We start from the raw sequence: 22,340 nt of genomic DNA on the forward strand, positions 1-22,340 counted from the left end.
ATCGAGTGAAAAGCTTTTTTATAATCAATGAAGGCCAGATGAATCTTGATGTTGTACTCAGTGGTCATTGTTATCATATGTAAAATGTTACTACTTCTTTAGCATCAGTCATCTCCTCTATCAGGACATTATCCTTGCAACCAACAATCTTCACATACTGCTGACGGAATACTGCTGCCTTTTGAAGATCCTCACATACACACTCCACCTGTTCATTAATGATTCCTGGAATGTCCTACTTGGAACCTGTTTCTGCCTTAACATACTCTTCCATTTTTCACTACCGAGCTCGATAGCTACAGTCGCTTAAGTGTGGCCAGTATCCAGTATTGGGAAGATAGTAGGTTTGAACCCCACTGTCGGCAGCCCTGAAGATGGTTTTCCGTGGTTTTCCATTTTCACACCAGGCAAATGCTGGGGCTGTACTTTAAATAAGGCCACGGCCACTTCCTTCCCAGTCCTAGCCCTTTCCTGTCCCATCGTCGCCATACGACATATCTAGCAATAGCAAAAAAAAAAATTAAAAGAGCATTTTTCACTAAAATTTGTATGACTGCCAATTATGCTTGCCATCATATTATCCTCAGCTGACTTCTTTGCTAGATTCAATTTCCTAGTAAGTTCCTTAAATTTCTCCTTACTTCCATAGCCATTTCTGACTATTTCTTTCCAATCTGCACCTTCTTCTTAGTCTCTTTAATTCTCTACTATAATAAGGTGGGTCTATACCATGCCTTACCACCTTTAAAGTTACAAACCTGTTTTAACATTCTTCAACAAGTGCTTTAAATCTATCCCAGAGTCTTAACATTTTCTTGTTTACCGTTTTCCACCGATCATAGTTACTTTTTAAAAACTCCCTTCTGCCTGTTTTATCAGCCATATGGTACTGCCTATAGTCCTACTTTTAAAACCTTCCTTTCTATCACATTTATTTTTAACTACGACAAAAACAACTTCATGATCACTAATACCATCTATTACTTTGCTTTCTCTATAGACCTCATCTGGTTTTACCAGCACCATGTCCAGAATATCTTTCCCTCTAGTTGGTTCCATCACTTTCTGCATCAGCTGTCCTTCCCATACTAGCTTATTTGCCATTTGTTGGTCATGCTTTCTGTCGTTCGCATTACCGTCACAATTGGCATTTGGTAAATTCAGATCTCCCGCTACAATCACATTCCTTTCCATGTCATTTCCCACATAGGTGATTATATATATCAAATAATTTTGAATCAGCATCAGCGCTACCCTTTCTCGGTCTGTACACTCCGAAGACTTAAAGTTACCTATTATCTTTAGAAATAAGCCTTACACCTAGAATGTAATGTTTGTCATCTTTAACTTTTTCGTAGCTTACAAATTCTTCTTTCACCAGAATGAATACTCCCCCTCCCACCATTCCTATATTATCTCCAAGATACACACTCCAGCTCCGTGAGAAAATTTCTGCATCCATTATATCATTTCTCAGCCATGATTCAATCCTATTACAATATCTGGTAAGTATATATTTATTAAATTACTTAATTCTATTCCTTTCTTTACAATACTTCTACAGTTCAACACTAACATTTTTATGTCATCTCTACTTGACGTCCAGATCCCAAACCCTTATCACCATTCCCTAGACCACCCCGTTTCCCTGAATGTACCTCCCTATCACCCTTCTAAACATATTTTTCTGAACTTATACGTACCACTGCGGTTTAAGTGAAGGCCATCTGAGCGCATATCCCTATCTCCTATCCACCCACTAGGATCTAGAAATCTCACTCCCAGTTTCCCACATACCCACTCACAATAGTCCCATTTAAAGCCCCAATCACTGTCCAGTCATTATCCCTCCTACACAGTATTCCACTGATAACAATCTCTGCTTCCTTAACCTTCACACGTGCAGCATTTACCAGATCCCACACGTCCCTAACTATGTTGGTACTTATACCAGCTTGCCTTACATTTTTGGTACCAAAGTTGAAACACTACCACCTTCCCCTTTCCCTCCTCCTTCTCTTCTACTTTCCTCAACATCTGCCTCAACCTAATTCCTGGATAACACTCTACCCTGGTTCCCTTTCTTCCACACACTTTTCTCACATGTCTAAACATGTCTAATAATGGAATCCCCCATGACCAGAGCCTCAACATTACCCACCTCATTTGATCCCCTCCCCTCCTGGTCAGCCCTATCTTTCCTGACAGTTCCAAAAGCTACTTTCTCCTCCCTTTTCTCCCTCCCTTGACCCTGCTCCACCTGTCTTTTCCTATCCTCTACTCTACATTTCCCTTTCCTACCTTTTGCCTTCCTCCTACTTTCACACATCTCAGCAACAGTTCCCTGTTCTTCGTCCTCCCTCTGTTGTTCTACCTGCAGTGACTTGTACCAATTTCTCACAGACAACTGTCCTGAAATCTGATCCTGAATAGAGGCCTTAACCTGCAATCTCCTTCCCCCTAGAACATTAGACCACCTGACTTCTACAATTCTCCCCTTTCCTTCCCATCCCTCCTTTAAACCTACTGTATCCTGTACATTGTTTGAGGAAGGCCTACCTTCCTTCCTGTCTTCTGAGAGAATCCTAATTATCTCCCTCAAACTCTCCAACTCCTCCCTCATACTCCATACACTCTGGTAGAAGCTGTTTGCTTGTTGTATTCTTTTCCCAATTTCCTTGGTTATCGTTCCATCACGGCTGAAAACTATAGCCATAACTAACACCGAGGACATGCAGCTCTCTCTGTCTGAATGATGTACTGATGATGGCTTCCTCCCAGGTAAAATATTCCGGAGGTAAACTAGTCCCCCATTCGGATCTTCGGGTGGGGACTACACGAGAGGGGGCTATCATCAGGAAGATGGATACTGACATTCTGCGAGTCGGAGCATGGAATGTTAGAAGTTTGAATCGTTGTGGTAGATTAGAAAATCTGAAAAGGGAGATGGATAGGCTAAAGTTAGATGTAGTTGGTATAAGTGAAGTACGTTGGCAGGAAGAACAGGATTTCTGGTCAGGCGACTACCGAATTATCAACACAAAATCAAACAGAGGAAACGCAGGAGTTGGTTTAATAATGAATAAGAAAATAGGGCAGCGGGTAAGCTACTACGACCAGCATAGTGAAAGAATTATTGTCGTCAAGATAGACACCAAAGCAATGCCCACCGCAATAGTGCAGGTCTATATGCCTACTAGCTCAGCGGATGATGAGGAAATCGAAAGAACATTTGAAGAGATAGAAGATTTAATAAAATATGTAAAAGGTGGCGAGAATCTAATTGTGATGGGAGACTGGAATGCAGTGGTAGGCAAAGGAAGAGAAGGTAATACAGTAGGAGAATTTGGATTGCGACAAAGGAACGAAAGAGGAAGTCGGCTGGTTGATTTCTGCACTGATCACAATTTAGTCCTTGCCAATACTTGGTTCAAACACCATAAACGACAGCTTTATACGTGGATGGGACCTGGAGACACTGGAAGGTATCAAATAAACTTCATTATGATTAGGCAGAAATTCAGAAACCAGGTGTTGGATTGCAAAACCTTCCCAGGAGCAGACATGGACTCTGACCACAACTTGTTGGTCATGAAATGCCATCTGAAGCTGAAGAAATTGAAGAAAGGAAAGAATGCAAAAAGATGGGATCTAGACAAGTTGAAAGAAAAGAGTGTGAGGGATTGTTTCAAGGAACATGTTGCAAAAGGACTAAATGAAAAGGCTGAAGGAAACACAATAGAGCAAGAGTGGATAGTCATGTAAAATGAAGTCAGCAAGGCTGCTGAAGAAATGGTAGGAAGGAAGACAAGATCAACTAAGAATCAGTGGATAACTCAGGAGATACTTGACCTAATTGATGAACGACGAAAATACAAGAATGCTAGAAATGTAGAGGGCAGAAAAGAATACAGGCAATTAAAGAATGAAGTGGACATAAAGTGCAAGGTAGCTAAGGAAGTCTGGCTGTAGGAGAAGTGCAAGGATGTCGAAGGTTGTATGGTCCTAGGAAAGGTAGATGTTGCATACAGGAAAATCAAGGAAATCTAGGTGTATGAATATTAAGAGCTCAGATGGAAAGCCACTGCTAGGGAAAGAAGACAAAGCAGAAAGATGGCAGGAACATATCCAACAGTTGTATCAAGGTGAAGATGTAGACAATTTGGTTCTGGAACAAGAAGAGGCTGTTGATGCTGATGTAATGGGAGACCCAATTTTGAGGTCATAGTTTGACAGAGCTGTGAGTGACCTAAATAGGAACAACGTACCTGGAATTGATGACATTCCCTCTGAATTACTGACTGCCTTAGCAGAAACCAGCATGGCAAGGTTATTCCATTTAGTGTGTAAGATGTATGAGACAGGAGAAGTCCCATCCGATTTTCGGCAGAATGTTGTTATACCCGTTTCCAAGAAAGCCGGTGCTGACAGGTGTAAAAACTATCGCACCATTAGTTTAGTAACTCATGCCTGCAAAATTTTAACATGTATTGTTTACAGAAGAATGGAAAAACAAGTTGAAGCTGAGTTAGGAGAAGATCAATTTGGCTTCAGAAGAAATGTAGGAACACGTAAAGCAATCCTGACTTTTCGTCTGATCTTAGAGGATCAAATCAAGAAGGACAAGCCCACGTACATGGCATTTGTAGATCTAGAAAAGGCATTCGATAAAGTTGATTGGACCAAGCTATTTAAGATTCTGAAGGTGATTGGGATCAGGTACCAAGAATGAAGAATTATCTACAATCTGTATAAAAATCAGTCTGCAGTGATAAGAATCAAGGGCTTTGAAAATAAAGCAGCAATCCAGAAAGGAGTGAGGCAATGCTGCAGTTTGTCCCCCCTCCTTTTCAATGTTTACATAGAACAGGCAGTAAAGGAAATCAAAGAGGAATTCGGAAAGGGAATCACAATCCAAGGAGAGGAAATCAAAACCTTGAGATTTGCCGATGATATTGTTATTTTATCTGAGACTGCAGAACATATTACATACTATCCACTTCATTCCGTATCGATATTGTAATCAAATAAGAATTAAATAAAATCTTTTCCACTTGATCGATACTTTTATTATTTAACCTTAGGCTAAATTATGTCATTAAAAAACTGCAGTACATGTTTCAATTGCTTGGCAATCATCATCAGCTGCTTATCTTATAGCTTAGGCAAAAGAATGTAAAAACATTTGATAATTAAAATTTTTGGTAAAGAACACTTAATGGTGAGGGCGGGTGGGGGGGGGGATGTTAAAATTAGATATACAAATTAAAAAACTATTTCTAAACTAAAAACTTCCTAAACTTCCTTCTATGGCACTACATTCGTTCTTTATTAGTTTCAGCTGTGTTTCACTCAATGCACAGTTCACTTGCAATGCACAGTTAATTTTTCTAGATCATTCTTATTGTCCGCTAGAAGAATTTATGCTAACTATGGTCGAATTTGTTCAGTATTTCACTTAGACGGATAGTTTGAAGTATGGCCTGTAACTGGCAGGAAAGATATAATTATTAATTAAAAAGATTTTTGTTTAAGATTCTGTTATCCAAATGAATTGTACGTATTTGAAAAGAATTGTAAAGGCCGAAACTTACCCCTATTTAATTGTTCGTTACGTAAATTTATTCTAAATCTTCAAAAGATTGGCACATTTGGTGTGACCCGAAACCGGCAGAAGAACGTGTTGGTTATTTAAGAGAATCTGGAAACATGTTTCTTGCACGGAGTTATTATGCCGTAAAGAAACTGTTTTTAAATTTACCCCTGTCCAATTTATTCTGGTTACGGAGTTTACTTGTTTGTTTCCTTCTCTACCGTCTTCGACCTAGTGTAATAGCTGTGTGACAGGTACGTTTTACTGGCTTGGTTTGGAGGGGGAAGGGGAAGTGAGAGTGTGTTGTCATTTGTTGTCGAGTTAAGGGGATTGGTTTCTATTTGTGACGTAGGTGCTTTGTGATAGGTTCCTGCTTTCACTGGGCGTGTTCGATTGCTTTCTAATACTTCCATGTATCTTAAAATATGTTCAAATAAGGGGTTTCTTTGTTCGTTTGTTTCATTTTAATTTTTATCCTTATTTAACATTTTGTCCAGAAATATGTGTATACTTTCAAAACTATTCATTAGTCTTCCCTTACTTAGTCTTTTGATAATTACGAGATCCTGGTTGATGCTTGTAAATTTGTGTCCTGTCTCTCTCATATGTTCGCCCATTGCCGAAAACCTCCTGTGTCTCTCTGCATTAATATGCTCCTGATATCTTATTATGAAATTGCGCCCGGATTGCCCGACATATGTGGCCCGACACTGATTACATGTTAACTTGTAAATTCCTGAGTTTTGGAACTTACTTTCATTATTCTCGTTGACCTTGCTATGATTAAAGAACCTGTGTCTAGTGTTGCTGTTCATTGAGAATGCTATCTCAACGTCATGTTTCCTGAACAAGTTGGTGATTGTCCACCATTTCTTGTTTAAATACCATATTTGCTTCTTTTCGTCCTTGTCAATATATAGTTTCCGATAATGCTAAAGCATTTACATCCAACCTCTTCCGTAAATTCTGTTTTAATCTGTCTATTTCACATGTAACTACATCGGCGTATTATCCTCAACCATCTCTGGCTGAGGGGTCAATCGTAATTTTAGATTGGCTCTCATCGCATTTCATCATGATGATCATTCCAGGTGGGATACGTCCCTGCATTGGTTGTCCTTTGCTTTAAATTCGGTGGTTCATGAATCTCACAAGTTCACACCTGCTTCTCTTCTGTTTAAATTTGTGCCTAACAAGCCGCTCCCTAACCTTTGGTCACTTAATGGTGTATTACCAGAGACAATGGATCACAATAATATTAGATATCTATGGAAGAAGGCTAAGGCCAATCTTAAAGTGTCCCATGAAAAGGTTAGGGAAAGATATGATCGTGGACGGAGGCCCATCAATTTAAAAGTCGGGGATCAAGTCATGGTTAGGAACTTTGTTCCCGCGGGCAAGCTTGCCCCCAGATTTCATGGGCCGTGCATTATATTGAATTTCCTGACTCCCGTTACATTATTAGTGAGCAATCCAGCCACAGAGAGGATCTTTAGATTACATCTCTCTCAAGTCGAACCTGTAAAATTAAAGAACATTTGCCACTAAATTTAGCAGGATTTTGAAGGTTGTATTTTTTTATTATTATCCGAGGCCTTCTGCCCTGATTATGTTATTAAATGTTGAACATGATCTGTACGTACGATCTTCCCCTCTGCTTTTCCTGCTGTCAATTCCTTAGTGGCCATTTCCAAGCCCCCGTCTCCTGCATCTCCGTACTATTGGCACGAAAGCACCCCTATGCATCACCAATAAAGATCGTACTCTCAAGTCTGAAACAACACTTCTCTGTCGCCTAGATCTTACTGTTTCAGTGCCCCCTCAGCCATTTGCCGCCGTACTGCAACTGAAGTGGGGTACGGGCCCACTCCACTCCCATGAAGGCTCCTTGTGAACGGCGTGCCGGAGTCCATCTCCCGGCAAAGGCTGAAGTGCGGTGTCCCTACCACCAACTCATCTGGGGACTGCACATACTTCTAATCTGAGGCGTCCATCACCACGACTACCCCCCTCATAGTAGCGGGAGAGGTATATCTGAGGATACTTGAGAGGTCCGAGCAACCTCAAATGGATATCGGCAGCGGCGACAGGACTTGCCGTCAAAATTATCAATATGTATTTAACATTCTACAACAACAAGGACACTCTAAAGCTGGAGCTGATCAAGTTCCTACCTATCAACTTCAAAAAAAAATAACAGAAATTTTCTTCAACTGGAAATGTTTTCTTTCTTTTTTTTCTTTTCAAAATTCTTCTGTGTCATCCCTAGGAAAGACATTTGGGGGCGGGGGGGAGGGGGGAGGCCTGTACCAGGAGGTACACCCCATCGCCGCGCATTCAAATTCAGTGCCTAAATGAACTCCTCTATTGGTAAAACAGTGAAACTGGAACTACACCAACTTAGAACTTTACTCAGAAGATGTCACCACAGAAATAGGATGTAATTTTGTTATTGTGCAATTGCCTAAACTGACTGAATTTCTACTAGGTTTTTTTACATTCATCAAGAAGTTTGGACTTTCTTCCACAGATGACACTACTAAAAGACTATGATCATGCACCCTGGTGCGAGGTGTAAGAACGTATAATTTAAAGACGTTTTGTATTTCTAGGTTTTTGTAACTGAATGATGTTCATTTATTTTTGGGTTAACAATATTTCCTTATTCTTTCCGCCAGTTTTGAATCTAGCCAATCCCCAATTTCTGTAATTAATTTTCTACCTATCACAGGCTTCTTGTTCGATACTGAAGTGTAACTTTGAATTTGACCAATTAAATTGAGAGGATGTGGCTGGTTTATTCCTGAATGCCTTCCCTGAGGGTTTATAAACTGCGACTTTTTACGTTTCTTGGTCAATTGATCGTCATCTTATTGAGTGTGCGTGTCACAAAGCAGGAGGCGGGCGGCCTCTTTCATCGGTCAACAGAACATCTACGAGGTAATGGCCATATAACTTTATTTTTTCTTGCTACCTCCGCAGTTTAATCTGAGGGAAAGGTCCGAATCGTTAACTATGTAACCTTCTTTTCTAAAATGTAACTTTCTTCCAGCTGATGTAAAAATTTCATAAATCTTTAACTGTAAATCGGGGATAGAGTGTGATGTACCCTCTCGAGCTCCCCTTCATCTTGGTTTGAGGTGACTACATTTCATAACTGTTTTTCATTCTGAAATGTGGTAATTGTAATTTCTATACGAGTCACCTCAGTAGTTTATGAATAGCCCCTGTTTCATCAGCCTAGAGCCCTTTAGGTTTTTAGTGTTTATTATCTTGGAGTGCAGGGTACGCCTCCATTCATTTTGTGTTTGGGCCAGTTATTTAACTGGTTCCTTTTCTATGAAGGCCCCCATAGGTTGGGTATTAAATACCCCCTGTTAAATCAGTTTTCATATCGCAAGTTGTGCCTTGAGAGGCCAATGTTTGTAAGTTGAGGTTGCCTTGAGTAGGCACTAAGAAACTGAGAGCCTGTTAGCTCTTTTCCAAGTTTTGTACCTGTAAAGTGTGCCTCTGGGAGGCTACATATTGTGATTTAGGGAGCAAGAGCTCTTGAATTAGGAGATTTCTGCCCCTCATTAAATAATACCTCTTCCCTTCGTAAAATTGTAAAATTAGGAGCTTAAAGCCCAAAGAGTTAAGGTTCTGAATCTTGGATTTTCCCCAATCTTGTTTAATGATTGCTACTTGTAGCTGTGTTATTGTCATAAAATATTGTTAAGTTTGAAGTTCTGAAAATATAACCTTCAGTTTAAGTTTTAAATTTAATTCTTGACATTGTAGTTAGACCCATTCACCCTGGCACCTTCTTTAACCTCTGTGTTCCACGGGTACCCTGGAACAATTACATCTGTTATTCGCATAATTTTTTTCAATCAGTTCATCCATACAATCCAGTATTCTAATTTACAAACATAACTTCTCTTGTTTTCTTTAAATGTTGCACTTATGCTAGTCCCGCTGTAGAAGAGTAGGATGCCTGCCTCTCACCCACAGGTACCACGTTTGATTCCCAGCCATGTTGGGGATTTTTACCTAGATGTAAGGGCCAGTTCAATGTATACTCAAGACTACATGATTACAATTAAGGAGCTATCTGATGAGATAGCACCCCGGTCCAAAAAGCTAAGTATAACGGCCAAGAGGATTCATAACACTGACCACATGCTACTTCATAATCTGCAGACGTTCCGGCTGAGCAGTGGCCGCTTGGTAGGCCAAGGCCCATCAGAGCTGTAAAGCCATAGGATTATGTCACAGTTCATGCTGTAAAAGTATGTCCTGGAAACATTTTCTTGCCATGAACAGGAAGGAGACAGTTGTTCGATTGAACTGCCTCTCGGTGGTTGCCAGTCTACAGTGGAAAGGCCATGTTCAGTTGTGCCTCTATGCACTAGGCATGTGCTAACTCATTTGGAGTGGCCTGCATAGAAAGCATGGTCCATTCCTTCTCATACATGTTGCCCTAAGGCAGCCCAGTTTTGCTGGCCTATATTAGACTGAGCAGGGATCAAGATTCAAAACCTTGAGCTCAAAAACTCTGCCATTTGAGCCGCCCAGCATGGCTGTTCTAATATGAAACCATATATATGAACAATTCTTTTAACGTCTGCAACATAAATTTAAGTGAGCATACAGAGCAAATAGACAACAAACTCTCCTCTGAATTTAAAGCCCCTAGTATTTTACACATGAAAGTAATGTGATTTCCTAACATGAAAAGCAGATCTACTGAATCTGTTTTGCATTACTTACAATGATAAAAGCCTCTTCCTTCCATGATGAAGCAGCAAACAGTGTTCTCAGGTGATAAATGAAGTCCAGCATATTGTCACATCCTGCATATGGGGAGTCTTCTTCACATTCTGAAAACAGCACAGTAAAAACTGATAACAGAGTCACTTTGGAGACAGTACCAAGGATATATATTGTGGCAGGTTCTTTAGGGTAGTGTTTTCTACTATTAACTCAATTTATTGAACTACCTTTTACAGTTATTATTTAAAAGTTCATTTTCATTTTTTAGTATTCCATTTGACACATTTTTACTCTTGATTTCTTCACACACACAGCCTGGTGGCCTGCTGAACTGTTCTTCAACAGAGACTCCATGACACATTGTCATTCTAAATAGTATACTTCACAGCTAACGTATTCACTCCACGCTGAAATGACCTGTCATGGACTCACAACTGTCTTGTAACTTCACGAGTTGACTGACTAACTGACTGGCTGACTCACTCACTCACTCACTCACTCACTCACTCACTCACTCACTCACTCACTCACTCTTGCTGGGGTTCGTTCTTTGACCAACGAGAAATGCTATATTGGAATTAAGAATTTATTCATTCAGGACAAATATTTCAGGTTCCCTATGGGAATCGATATCTGTACCATCTGATGGCCTAGCAGGCATCCATTTTTGTAAAAGAGGCTAAGTCTCTTATAGTGCATTAGCACTGCTTCAAGTAGCTTAGCACTGGCCTCCAATACGAGGACGATTACCTGCGCACTATCTACTGAGTCAGCAAGAACCTCTTTGCCTCCTGTACAGCCCAACACTACAGTCGTGAATTTGGTAAGCACTTGGTGAATTATGTTTCCTCTAGTCTACTCGACCGACGAGGGCACCCACACCAGATGCTGACGCAGCTCCCCAGAGGAGCTAAAAACTGCATACAGACAAGTGGACTGAGCGCCCTCTTGTGAGGTTTCACCTCGGGACTTACTAGTTAGTGTAAGTGTCGACAGATGACCAGGCCTCCTGGAATCACCCACGTACCCGCAGGGGTGCCAACCCCAACAATGCTGTGCAAATGATACGGGCTATAAGCCACTTCATAGAATAGTGTAGTGCTAGTGATCTGTGCTGTGTAAACTGTGTACTGTGCTCAGTAAACTGCCATGTACCACTCCGCCGCTGCCACCACCTGCTCCAATTTCACCACTGCAACCACCCAGGCGATCACGGACTGTATGGTATACAGCCTGGCCCACTCTCGTACAGTAATGTGCCCAAGCACCGAACCACCCCAGTCTTCAGGCATCGCTCATCATCTACCAATTACCCCGGTCCTTACCCGGGATTCTTCTCACATCATTCTGAAGCGCCTAATCTCCAGCCCCACCGAAAACAAGGCACCCACGATCAAAATCCCAGCCAAGGAGCAACCAACCACAGGATATCACAAACTCCGATATAGAAACCAGCACTCTCTTCCTCTCCCCACACGTCAAACCTCCACCAGTCCAGCACTCCTTCACCTCTCAGGATCCCATCGACCCATTACCAAGCCCGGGTCCCTCTACAAACCTCCAACAGGTACCCACTCCTTCCTACTCCTACAGCCATCCCCAGAATTCCGAACCCAAAAAACATTTTTCTAAAACTTCTCCAATTTAACTTTAGCACAGAAGATATAGCAGATATTCCATTCGCCTTACAAACAACGAAGTCATAATTAAAATCAATGGAGAGGATGCCAAATGATGGCTTACCAGCTCAGTCGGCTCAGCCCAATTCGGCTCCACTTCCCCCTCCTAGCCCCTAACCCCCTCCCCCAATCAAAACCACACCCTCCTCACAGTCTCTTCAGTTGTGTGATCCAAGAGGTGGACCCTGACATTTTGGAAGACACCATTACTCAAGAACTAAATGCGGAAGGCACCCCAGTAAGGAAGGCCTTCCGCACTAAGAATTCTTCGGGGCCCACATTCATGGTAAGGATACACCTCCCCCCACCCCCCCAAGACGTACATTGGGTTCTAGCCACCCATCTTCAGGCACCACAACTGTGTGGAACCCTCCCGCGCACCGGCTCCCCAACCCATTAGATGTGAGCAGTGCTTAACCTACAATTAGCATGACACTGCACTGCAGAAAATCCAGTGTGCAGCCACTGCTCCCAACCCCATCCGACTTCCCGATGCCCCAACGCCCAGCTTCCACCCAAATGTAACACCTGCGGTGAATCCCACCCCACCTACTCCCTCAAATGCAAAGCCCGCCCCCAACCACCCGAAAACTGTCCCGAATTAGTCGCCCCAGTCCGAACCGTGGATTTTCCCACATAGCCCACCCAATCCCTCTTCCTACCCCTATCCCTGGAAGACATCATCCAATTCATTACTATCTCCCTCTTGAACATTCATCCTTACCACCGTCCACTCGTCCTAGCCCAACTCCAGGCCACCGCCAACCAAACCCTCAATGCACACTTCCAAACCTCCCACTCTGGCCTGAACACCCACTTCCAATTCACCCCACTAGAGACCCTAGTTTAATCATGGCCCAAAATCCATCAATACGTTCCTGGCCTCCCGAGCTCACCTCCATCCTCTTCCTCAATATTCAATCCTTCCAGTCGAAACGTATATACCTTAAAGCGCTCACCACCCAACACCCCACCCACACCATCCTCCTTAACGAGACAATGCTCAGTTCCAATCAGTGCGCACACCTCCCTGGCTTCACCATTCAACCCTTCACACAGCCAACCACCCCGAGGCTCAGACTGTTGTAACCAAGGTAGAAGTTTACAAAACACAACTTTTATTGCTTCACTTTATGATATTTACACAAATAACTGAAATTTATTTTGAAGCAAAAAGGAATATTGAATCTTGAGAAAAGTCTGTCTTTATACAATATGTACAGGTTTACAGTCTTTATATACACTTCTATCTTGAAAAGATAGTCTTTGTGAATTGACACGTTGATAGTCGAAAACTATCTGGCACACTAACATAAATGTCTTTGAGAGTCCTTGTTTGTTGAAGTGCCTGAATTCCTAAAAAGCAAGTTCAATTGATTGAAGAAATTCCACCTAGCGAAACTAAGGGAGCTTGCATAACTTAGGGAATGAAAATGGCTTGTGAAAGAATTACGGAACATAGGCAGCGGAAACAGGTAAGGGAGCGGTGACCAGAGGTGAAACCTCGTACTGCCAGAAATTCAGTCCACCTGGTCGAAGCACATTTTCAAGAGGAGTAGCCTCCGTGCTCGACGTAGGGTGTATTCTGGAGCTGGACACCGGGGCAAGTGGGCGAGTGAGCAGGCAGGGAGCTCCTATTTATAGTACACTCGATGGTCAGGCACGCGCACTGAGGGCTGCGCGTCGAAGCTAGCAGAATGATACACAGGCGCGCGTGCAGCTGGCTGACGGAGCGAGAAAGGGAGCGCCGGACATACAACACCCTCCCCTCCTAAATACGCCGGTACGGCGTGAAACGGCGGCGGCGCTGGCGGCGACTGCGATGCTGGGGCGGAGCTGCTGATGTCTCTGTTGTATTGTCCGGAGCTGGAACTGGGCGGAGTGGCGCTGTCTCGTCCTGAAAGGAACCCATTGTTATTAAATGATCTAAAGCGCGTTCAGCAATAGATTTATCTGGTTTAGCAATAGCATCAATAGCTGGACAGGGGCGGTAGCGCAGACGTATCTGATCTTGATGGCGGCAGATACGTTTCTCCGTAGTCTGTATCTCGTATAGACGATGACCCAAAGATCTGCAGATGACTCCAGGTATCCAGAGTGGGTTGGATTTGAATGTCCTGGTGTAGACCTTGTCGTTGATGGAGAACTTCGTTGGTGAGGTCTTATGCTGGGTCGGAAGAGGCTGTAACAGAGAAAGTAAAGTTCTGTGAGGTCGTCCATGGAGCTTCTGTGCAGGAGTGATATTATCAGCGCCTGGTAGAGTTCTGTAGTTGTTTAAGAGTTGGAGCAAGGCTTGGTCTTTAGTTAAGCCTGAAGAGACAGCTTTCTTCATACTTCTTTTAAATGTTTGTACGAAGCGTTCAGCTTCACCATTAGATTGAGGGTGAAAAGGTGGTGCTAGGATATGACGAATGCCATTATGTGTACAAAAGTTCTGAAAAGCAGTAGCTGTAAATTGAGGTCCGTTGTCTGAAATGAGTACTTGTGGTAAACCTTCTGTAGTAAAGATTTTCTGGAGAGCACGAATGGTAGCTTCGGTTGTAGTAGTCGAATGCATATCCACGACATATGGAAAGTTTGACAGTGAGTCGATGACTATTAACCACATGGAATTGAGGAAAGGACCTGCGAAATCTATGTGAACTCGTTCCCATGGAGTAGTAGCAGGAGGCCATGAAGCAAGATCAGAAGACGGGGCGTTCTGATTCGTTTGACATTGCTCACAATGACGTATTAGCTTTTCGATGGCGGCATCAATACCGGGCCAGTAGCAGTGTTGACGGGCGAGTTGTTTTGTTCTGGAGATACCCCAATGGCTTTGGTGTAATAATTCGAGAACTTGTTTCTGTAGGCTAAGTGGGATAACCACTCGGAAGATGGTGCCTGCTTCTAGTAATACAACTCCGGCACGAGTCGTGAGACGATGCTGCATACGATGATAAGGTGCCAGATGGGCAGGAAGTGTGCTCTGAAGAGGCCAACCGTTGCGGATGTAAGTACGTACAGTAGCAAGTGTACTGTCCTTATCCGTAGCTTTAGCTATGCAGGTAGCATCAATAGGAAAACTGGATACAGTATCTTCAAGTTCTATGTCCAACTGAAGACATTCAGATTCTTGAGAATCGAAGGCAGTATCAGGACCAACGGGTAAGCGGGAGAGGGCATCAGCATTACAATGCTGGGATGTGGCTCGATATACAATCTGATAGGAATAATCAGAAAGGAACATGGACCATCTTTGAAGCTTTCGGAGGGAATTCTCTGGGATCTTATTACCAGGATGTAATAAGTGTACGAGAGGCTTATGATCGGTAATGATCAGGAAATGGTTGCCATAGAGATATTCATTGAAACGGCGAATACCAAAGATGATGGCTAAAGCTTCTTTCTCTATCTGTGAGTATCGACGTTGATGGTCATTAAGTGTTTTCGAAGCGAAGGCGATGGGGCGTTCTTGTCCATGACGATCCTTCTGGGAGAGAACGGCACCGACACCGTAGTCTGAAGCGTCAGTAGCTAGCGTGATGATCTTGTCGGGCTGAAAATGAGTGAGTTGTATAGCTTGAATTAAGGCGTTGTTGATTGTTTTCCATGCCTGTTGGCATTGCGGAGTCCACTGAAACTTAACACCTTTTTTACGTAGAGCGTTTAATGGAGCTGCCACTGTAGCGAAGCGTGGAATGAACTTATTATAATAGTTCGCTTTGCCTATGAAGGACTGAAGCTGCTTGAGGTTCTGAGGTGCTGGCATGTTTACTATCGCTGAGACATTCTGTGTACTAGGACGAATTCCATTCTTATCAAGTATATGTCCTAGGTAGTGAACTTGAGGCTGAAAGAAGGTACATTTAGCGAGATTCGCTCGTAGTCCATTGTCTTTCAATTTCTGGAGAAGGAGGCGTAGATTGGTTAGATGTTCCGGATGATCTTTTCCAGTAACAATAATATCATCCAGGTAGTTAGCACAACCGGGAATGGAGGCGGTGAGTTGAGCCAAATAGCGCTGAAAAATAGCCGCTGAGGATGAAACACCAAATGGGAGCCGCTGGAGCTGGAGCAGTCCGAGAGGAGTGTTGAGTGTGAGAAATTTCTTAGATTCTTCGTCTAAAAGTAGCTGGAGATATGCTTCTTTAAGATCAACTCGAGAGAAGAATTGTCCACCAGAGAGACGACGGAATAAGTCTTCTGGACGTGGAATAGGAAAGATATCTGTGTCGAGTTGTGCGTTGACTGTAGATCGAAAATCGCCACAAAGTCGAACATTACCATCAGGTTTCTTGATTACCACGAGTGGAGTAGCCCATTGACTAGAAGTAACTGGGACAACAATTCCAGTTTGTATCCATCTTTCTAATTCTTTCGTGACCTGGTCTTGAAGTGCTAGGGGTACTGGACGAGCTTTGAGGAAGCGAGGCTTAGCTCCGGATTTCAGCTGTATGTGAGCTGTATAGTCTTTGGCTGTTCCGAGCTGAGAGTCGAAGACTTCAGGAAACTGCGCTAGGAGAGCGGTAACGTCAGAAGTAGGATGCAATGTAGATACGACGTTAATGTTGTCATGTATCTGGAAACCAAATAAGTTAAATAGATCCATGCCCATAATGTTTGATGCAGTGTAGTTGTTAACTACGAGAAGAGGAATGGCCTTCTGAATTCCTTTATAACTAGCCTGAAGCTTGATTTGACCTTTGATGTCAATTTTCTTCTTGTTAAATGTCACGAGCTGGATGTCAGCTGGAGAGCATGAAGGTGAACCTAAGTTGTGGTAGGTAGTCAGGTTAATAATAGAGACAGGTGATCCAGTGTCTAATTGAAAATCGACAGATCGATCAGAGAATGAGAGAGGAATGATTATTTTGTGAGAATCCTTTGTGGGAAGAATAAGATTGATCTGATCCACTTCCATGTCTTGGCGGGGCTGTATATGCTTCCGGCGTGCTGCAGTAGTCTTAGCAGGGCGGAGCGAACTTTGACAGACAGTCTTAATGTGTCCAAGTTTATTACATCGTTCACAAGTAGCTTTGAAAAAACGACAGTCACGACGTTCATGATGCTTGAAACAACCTCGGCAGGAAGGCAGGAGTTTCGAGGTGCTTGTAGAATTGGGCTTCCGTGTAGCATTGCGAGAGGGAACCTGGCGAGAATGCTTGGTGGAGAGCGCCTTATCCTTACGGTTCACTGTAGCAGAGGACTTGCGGGCCTGAGGCGAGACTTGTGCAACTTCGTGTGGAGAAGCTATGGCTGCGGCAGTCTGGGTAGTAAGCTCATAAACCGTAGCAATACGCTGGACGTCTTCTAAAGAAGGGTTACTCTGCTTGACAGCGTCAAAACGTATTTTGTCTTCAGGAGTATGTAAAATTATCATGTCCCGAATGAGAGAATCAGTGTAGGATGAACCACAACCGTCCTTGGAGCAGATGAACTGGCAGGGTTTAGCTAGACCACGCAATTCAGTTATCCATTCAGTATGTGTCTGATGGGGTTGCTTTCTGCTTTGAAAAAATTTATAGCGAGCAGCCACTATGTGAGGAGCTTTGGCATAGTGTTCCGTGAGACGGGCCAAGAGCTGCGTGAAGGGTACCTCAGATAAGTGTTCTTCCGGACTTAATTTACGTAGTAATTCACACGTAGCATTGCCAACCGAACTAAGAAATAGTGCGCGGCGGCGTTGATCATCTGGGACAGAATGGCAGATGAAATGCTGTTGTAAGCGGGCTAAATAAACTGACCATTCTTCCTTAGCCGGATCAAAAGCAGAGAACGGAGGAATAGCTGATGGCTGTGTAGAGACAGAAATAGCTTGAATAGCCTGAAGTAATGCTGCCTGTTGTTGTTGCATAAACTGTTGTTGTTGCTGCTGTAAGGCTTGGAAGACCGTAGCGAGTTGTTCCGCAGTAGCCATTGCGAGATGCGTGCAAGAAAGAGTAAGGTAAGCTGTGTGTCAGAACTGGTTGGAGTGTCGTTGTTGTTTAGCACGTCGCCGTAGAGTTGACAACTGGGCCTGTTGAATTGTAGTGTCGTGTTTACCTCGTAGCTATAGAGTTGGCGATTGGGGCTGATGACGTGTAGTTTGTTGCTTTTTACCTCGTCACTATAGAGTTGGCGACTGGGGCCGAAGAATTGTAGAGTTGCTTTTTTACCTCGTCGCCATAGAGTTGGCAACTGGTGTCGAAGAATTGTAGGTGGTTGCGTTTTTTTTACCTCGTCGCCATAGAGTTGTGTTGTAACCAAGGTAGAAGTTTACAAAACACAACTTTTATTGCTTCACTTTATGATATTTACACAAATAACTGAAATTTATTTTGAAGCAAAAAGGAATATTGAATCTTGAGAAAAGTCTGTCTTTATACAATATGTACAGGTTTACAGTCTTTATATACACTTCTATCTTGAAAAGATAGTCTTTGTGAATTGACACGTTGATAGTCGAAAACTATCTGGCACACTAACATAAATGTCTTTGAGAGTCCTTGTTTGTTGAAGTGCCTGAATTCCTAAAAAGCAAGTTCAATTGATTGAAGAAATTCCACCTAGCGAAACTAAGGGAGCTTGCATAACTTAGGGAATGAAAATGGCTTGTGAAAGAATTACGGAACATAGGCAGCGGAAACAGGTAAGGGAGCGGTGACCAGAGGTGAAACCTCGTACTGCCAGAAATTCAGTCCACCTGGTCGAAGCACATTTTCAAGAGGAGTAGCCTCCGTGCTCGACGTAGGGTGTATTCTGGAGCTGGACACCGGGGCAAGTGGGCGAGTGAGCAGGCAGGGAGCTCCTATTTATAGTACACTCGATGGTCAGGCACGCGCACTGAGGGCTGCGCGTCGAAGCTAGCAGAATGATACACAGGCGCGCGTGCAGCTGGCTGACGGAGCGAGAAAGGGAGCGCCGGACATACAACACAGACCATGGGGGTTCCGCCATAGCCACCTGTTTATCACTCCTCTCCTGGCTCCGATTCCCTCCCCACCCCCTCACCTTCTCAGAATCCATAGTTATTACAGTCTACTTCCGCTCCCGAATCCTCCACCTAGCATCCATCTACCACTTGTCCCACGTCCCTCTCCCCCTGGACTTCATCACCTACTTCAGTGACACGTTCCCCCACTTTATACTCCTAGCCGACCTAAACCTCACCTTCAGATCCCGTCATGCATTAGAAGAACTCCAGGTCCTTCTAAGCGATCGAGATTGCTCCTTTATTCCCTTTCCTGGCCCCACCCACCCTGCCTCCAACACCATACCCGACGCTCTAATAACACACAACTCCCTCGTCCACCTCCTCAACGTCCAACTACTCCCCAGCACAGAAAGCGACTACCTTCCAGTACTCCTCCAAATCCCATCCCCCAAACCCCGCCACGCTCCTCCCCCCCCCCCCCCACCTCCACAATACCCATACCTGATTTCATCAACTCTGACTGGCCCTCATACCAAGGGAAACTAAACTAAGCCTCAGAGAACCCACCTCCCCACCTCTCCGATCAAACAGCCATCGATACCCTCAACACATTCATCCTTTCCTCATAACCACAGCCTCAGAACCCAGTATCCCCAATAGACTTCACTCCCTGTCTCAAACCCGCCTACCCCTGCGATTCACCCATCTACAAAAACTATCCTAATCCTATCTCTATGAATTCATGCGCTTCCGAGACCCCTCCTTTTTTCGCCTCACTGCCAAATGCTTTGAACCATTTGGAACTACCTGACAACCCACTTCCACCGCTCCTGGGCCCAAACCTGCACCAACCTAAACTCCCTGCACACCCATCCATCCAAATTCTGGGCCAAACTCAATAGCCTCTTCGGCACAAAATCCTACCCTTGCTATCCCATCATCCACCGGGGTGTAGCACCAGCGAACACCAAGGAGAAACTGGCAGCTTTCACCCACTACTTCAACCAACGCTTCAACACACATGAAGACCCTGATTTCAACATCACAGACACACAACTATACCTAGACCTAGCCTCCTCTCCTTCCCTCATCCCATCCAATACACATACGCTCTCCACTCATCCCCTCGATGCACCCATCACTCCAACAGAAATTCAGTCGGTCATATACAAATCCTGCAACACAGCCCCAGGACCAGAAAAGACCCGCTACTACATATCCACCATGCCCCTGTAACCCTTCCAACCCTCCTGGCCAACCTCTATACCTTCATCCTCGGTACTGGTTTCTACCCCTCCTGCTGGAAACACACCACAATGCTCCTGTTTCCCAAACCAGAAAACCCCATCCAAACTAAGCTCCTACCATCCCATCACCCTGATAATGGTTTTCACTAAAATCCTTGACAAAATCCTAGTCCGCCACCTTCACCCCCACCTCCAAGCCAACCACCTCCTACCCCCATCCCAGTTCAGCTTCCACTCCATCGAAGACCAGCTCCTGTGCCTCATCTAAACCACTACCAACAACTTCAATCGAACCCATCCCACCCTCCTAATCACCTATGATTTCCCGGTCACCTTCGACTCCGTCTGGCATCCCGTACTCCTATTCAAACTCAGATTTTTCACCCTCCCTATTTCCTACATCCGACTCATTTCCTCCGACCTCTGGAACCGCACAACGCAGGTATCCATAAATAACCAACTCTTCTGCTCCTTTTCCCTCACACGAGGAGTTCCATAAGGTTCTCCCCACTCCCCTCTCCTCTTCATCCTCTTTGTTGCATATATCCCACAACCCGCACCTCCCAACCTACTCCTACAATTCGCTAATGATACAGATATCCTAGCCTCCCCCTAACCTCAGTACAGGCCATTAACGGAACTGTCCAGCCATACCTTGACTCCTTCCTTTCCTAGTATGACTGGTGGCACCTAAAACTCAACCTTGACAAAACCCAATCAGTTCTCCTTTGCTGCAAGCCCAGAAAGTTCAGTATCACCCGCAACCCGGAATACCTCAATCTCCAGATATGAGATGCCCCCATCTGCACCCAACCCTCCCTAAAATACCTCAATATCCTTTTTTGACCAGCAACTAACCTTCCAGCCCCACTTTCTCCATCTCAAATCCAAGATCGCCAACCGTGCCTGACTAGTGCGCCGGGACCCAGTGGGGTCTCAAATCCTCCCTCCTCCAGACTTACAAGTCCTCCGTCCGACCACCTATAACCTTTGACCTCACCGCCTGGGCAGACGCAGTCAACTCCAACTCAACCTATATCGCCCTCCCCTCTCCATAAAACTCTGCACAGTCCGCCATGCACTCCAGCTCCCGTTCCACTACCCCACCTGCGACCTACTCGATTTCTACCCCTTCCCCAAACTTGACTCCTACGTCCTATCCCAATTCCAACGTACCTTCCGCCCCACCCTCGACCGAGACCATCCCTCCGTAAACCAACTCTTGCGGGGACTCCGTCCCCCCTCACCTCATTTTATCCAAACTCCCTTTCACCTCTACCGGTTCCTCCCCCAACCCTAAGGTGATGCCCCCAAGAGAACTGTGACGATAACTACCAGCCATCTGACTCCCCCACCTCACTACCTGAAAAATAGCTCATTACATCACAGAGGAAGTTCACAGCAGCTCGGTGAGCCCTTATTGATGTCCTCCCCACTTGAGTTTGGTGGTGTACTATAAACTCCACACTGTATGTTCTCTAACCAACAAAGAGACACTAGTTAGTTTGTATCATATTGTAAACTTAGTAAAAAGTAACAAAAACTTTCCAATCCGACAAACACACAACAATTTCAATATAAACTATAACACTATAAACCTATCTGTAAAAGATACACACTATTATACAAAGAATGACATGTTTCGTTCGACAAGAACATCCTCAGATTCTATCAAATCACTTAAAACATGCATATATATGTAGTATTGTTTACTTAACAATGATAGAGAGTTAGGTGATAGAATGAACAAGTATAGACAAATAATGAATTTACAAGCAGACATGCCAACATTCAAAAGAAAAAAGTCAGGAGAAATTTGGCAGCGAATCGCGACGTAATACGACATATCACTGATGGCAGAACATGTACTAATTCATTATAATTCAATAAATTAACAACTCTATTTGGCCTACATACATATATATTTCTCTCTGTTTATATGTGTCGGACTCTTTGCCTGAACGGTCAGCGTACTGGCCTTCGGTTCGGAGGGTCCCGGGTTCGATTCCCGGCCGGGTCGGGGATTTTCACCTTCATTGGTTAATTCCAATGGTCCAGGGGCTGGGTGTTTGTGCTGTCCCCAACATCCCTGCAACTCACACGCCACACATAACACTATCCTCTACCACATTAACACGCAGTTACCTACACATGGCAGATGCCGCCCACCC

At 44.0% G+C, this 22,340-nt stretch overlaps 1 protein-coding gene across 1 annotated transcript in view; it reads right to left on the reverse strand.

Moving 5' to 3' along the window:
* Positions 1-22,340, reverse strand: part of Orc5 (origin recognition complex subunit 5) — a 196,398-nt gene that overhangs the window by 74,014 nt on the left and 100,044 nt on the right. Inside the window, exon 4 of the mRNA XM_067148673.2 lies at positions 10,346-10,455. Within this exon, the coding sequence (XP_067004774.2) occupies positions 10,346-10,455 (110 nt within the window). The remainder of the gene's footprint in view (positions 1-10,345; positions 10,456-22,340) is intronic.

This window comes from Anabrus simplex, chromosome 5, assembly GCF_040414725.1.
Source record: "Anabrus simplex isolate iqAnaSimp1 chromosome 5, ASM4041472v1, whole genome shotgun sequence".
Classification (NCBI taxonomy): domain Eukaryota; kingdom Metazoa; phylum Arthropoda; class Insecta; order Orthoptera; family Tettigoniidae; genus Anabrus; species Anabrus simplex.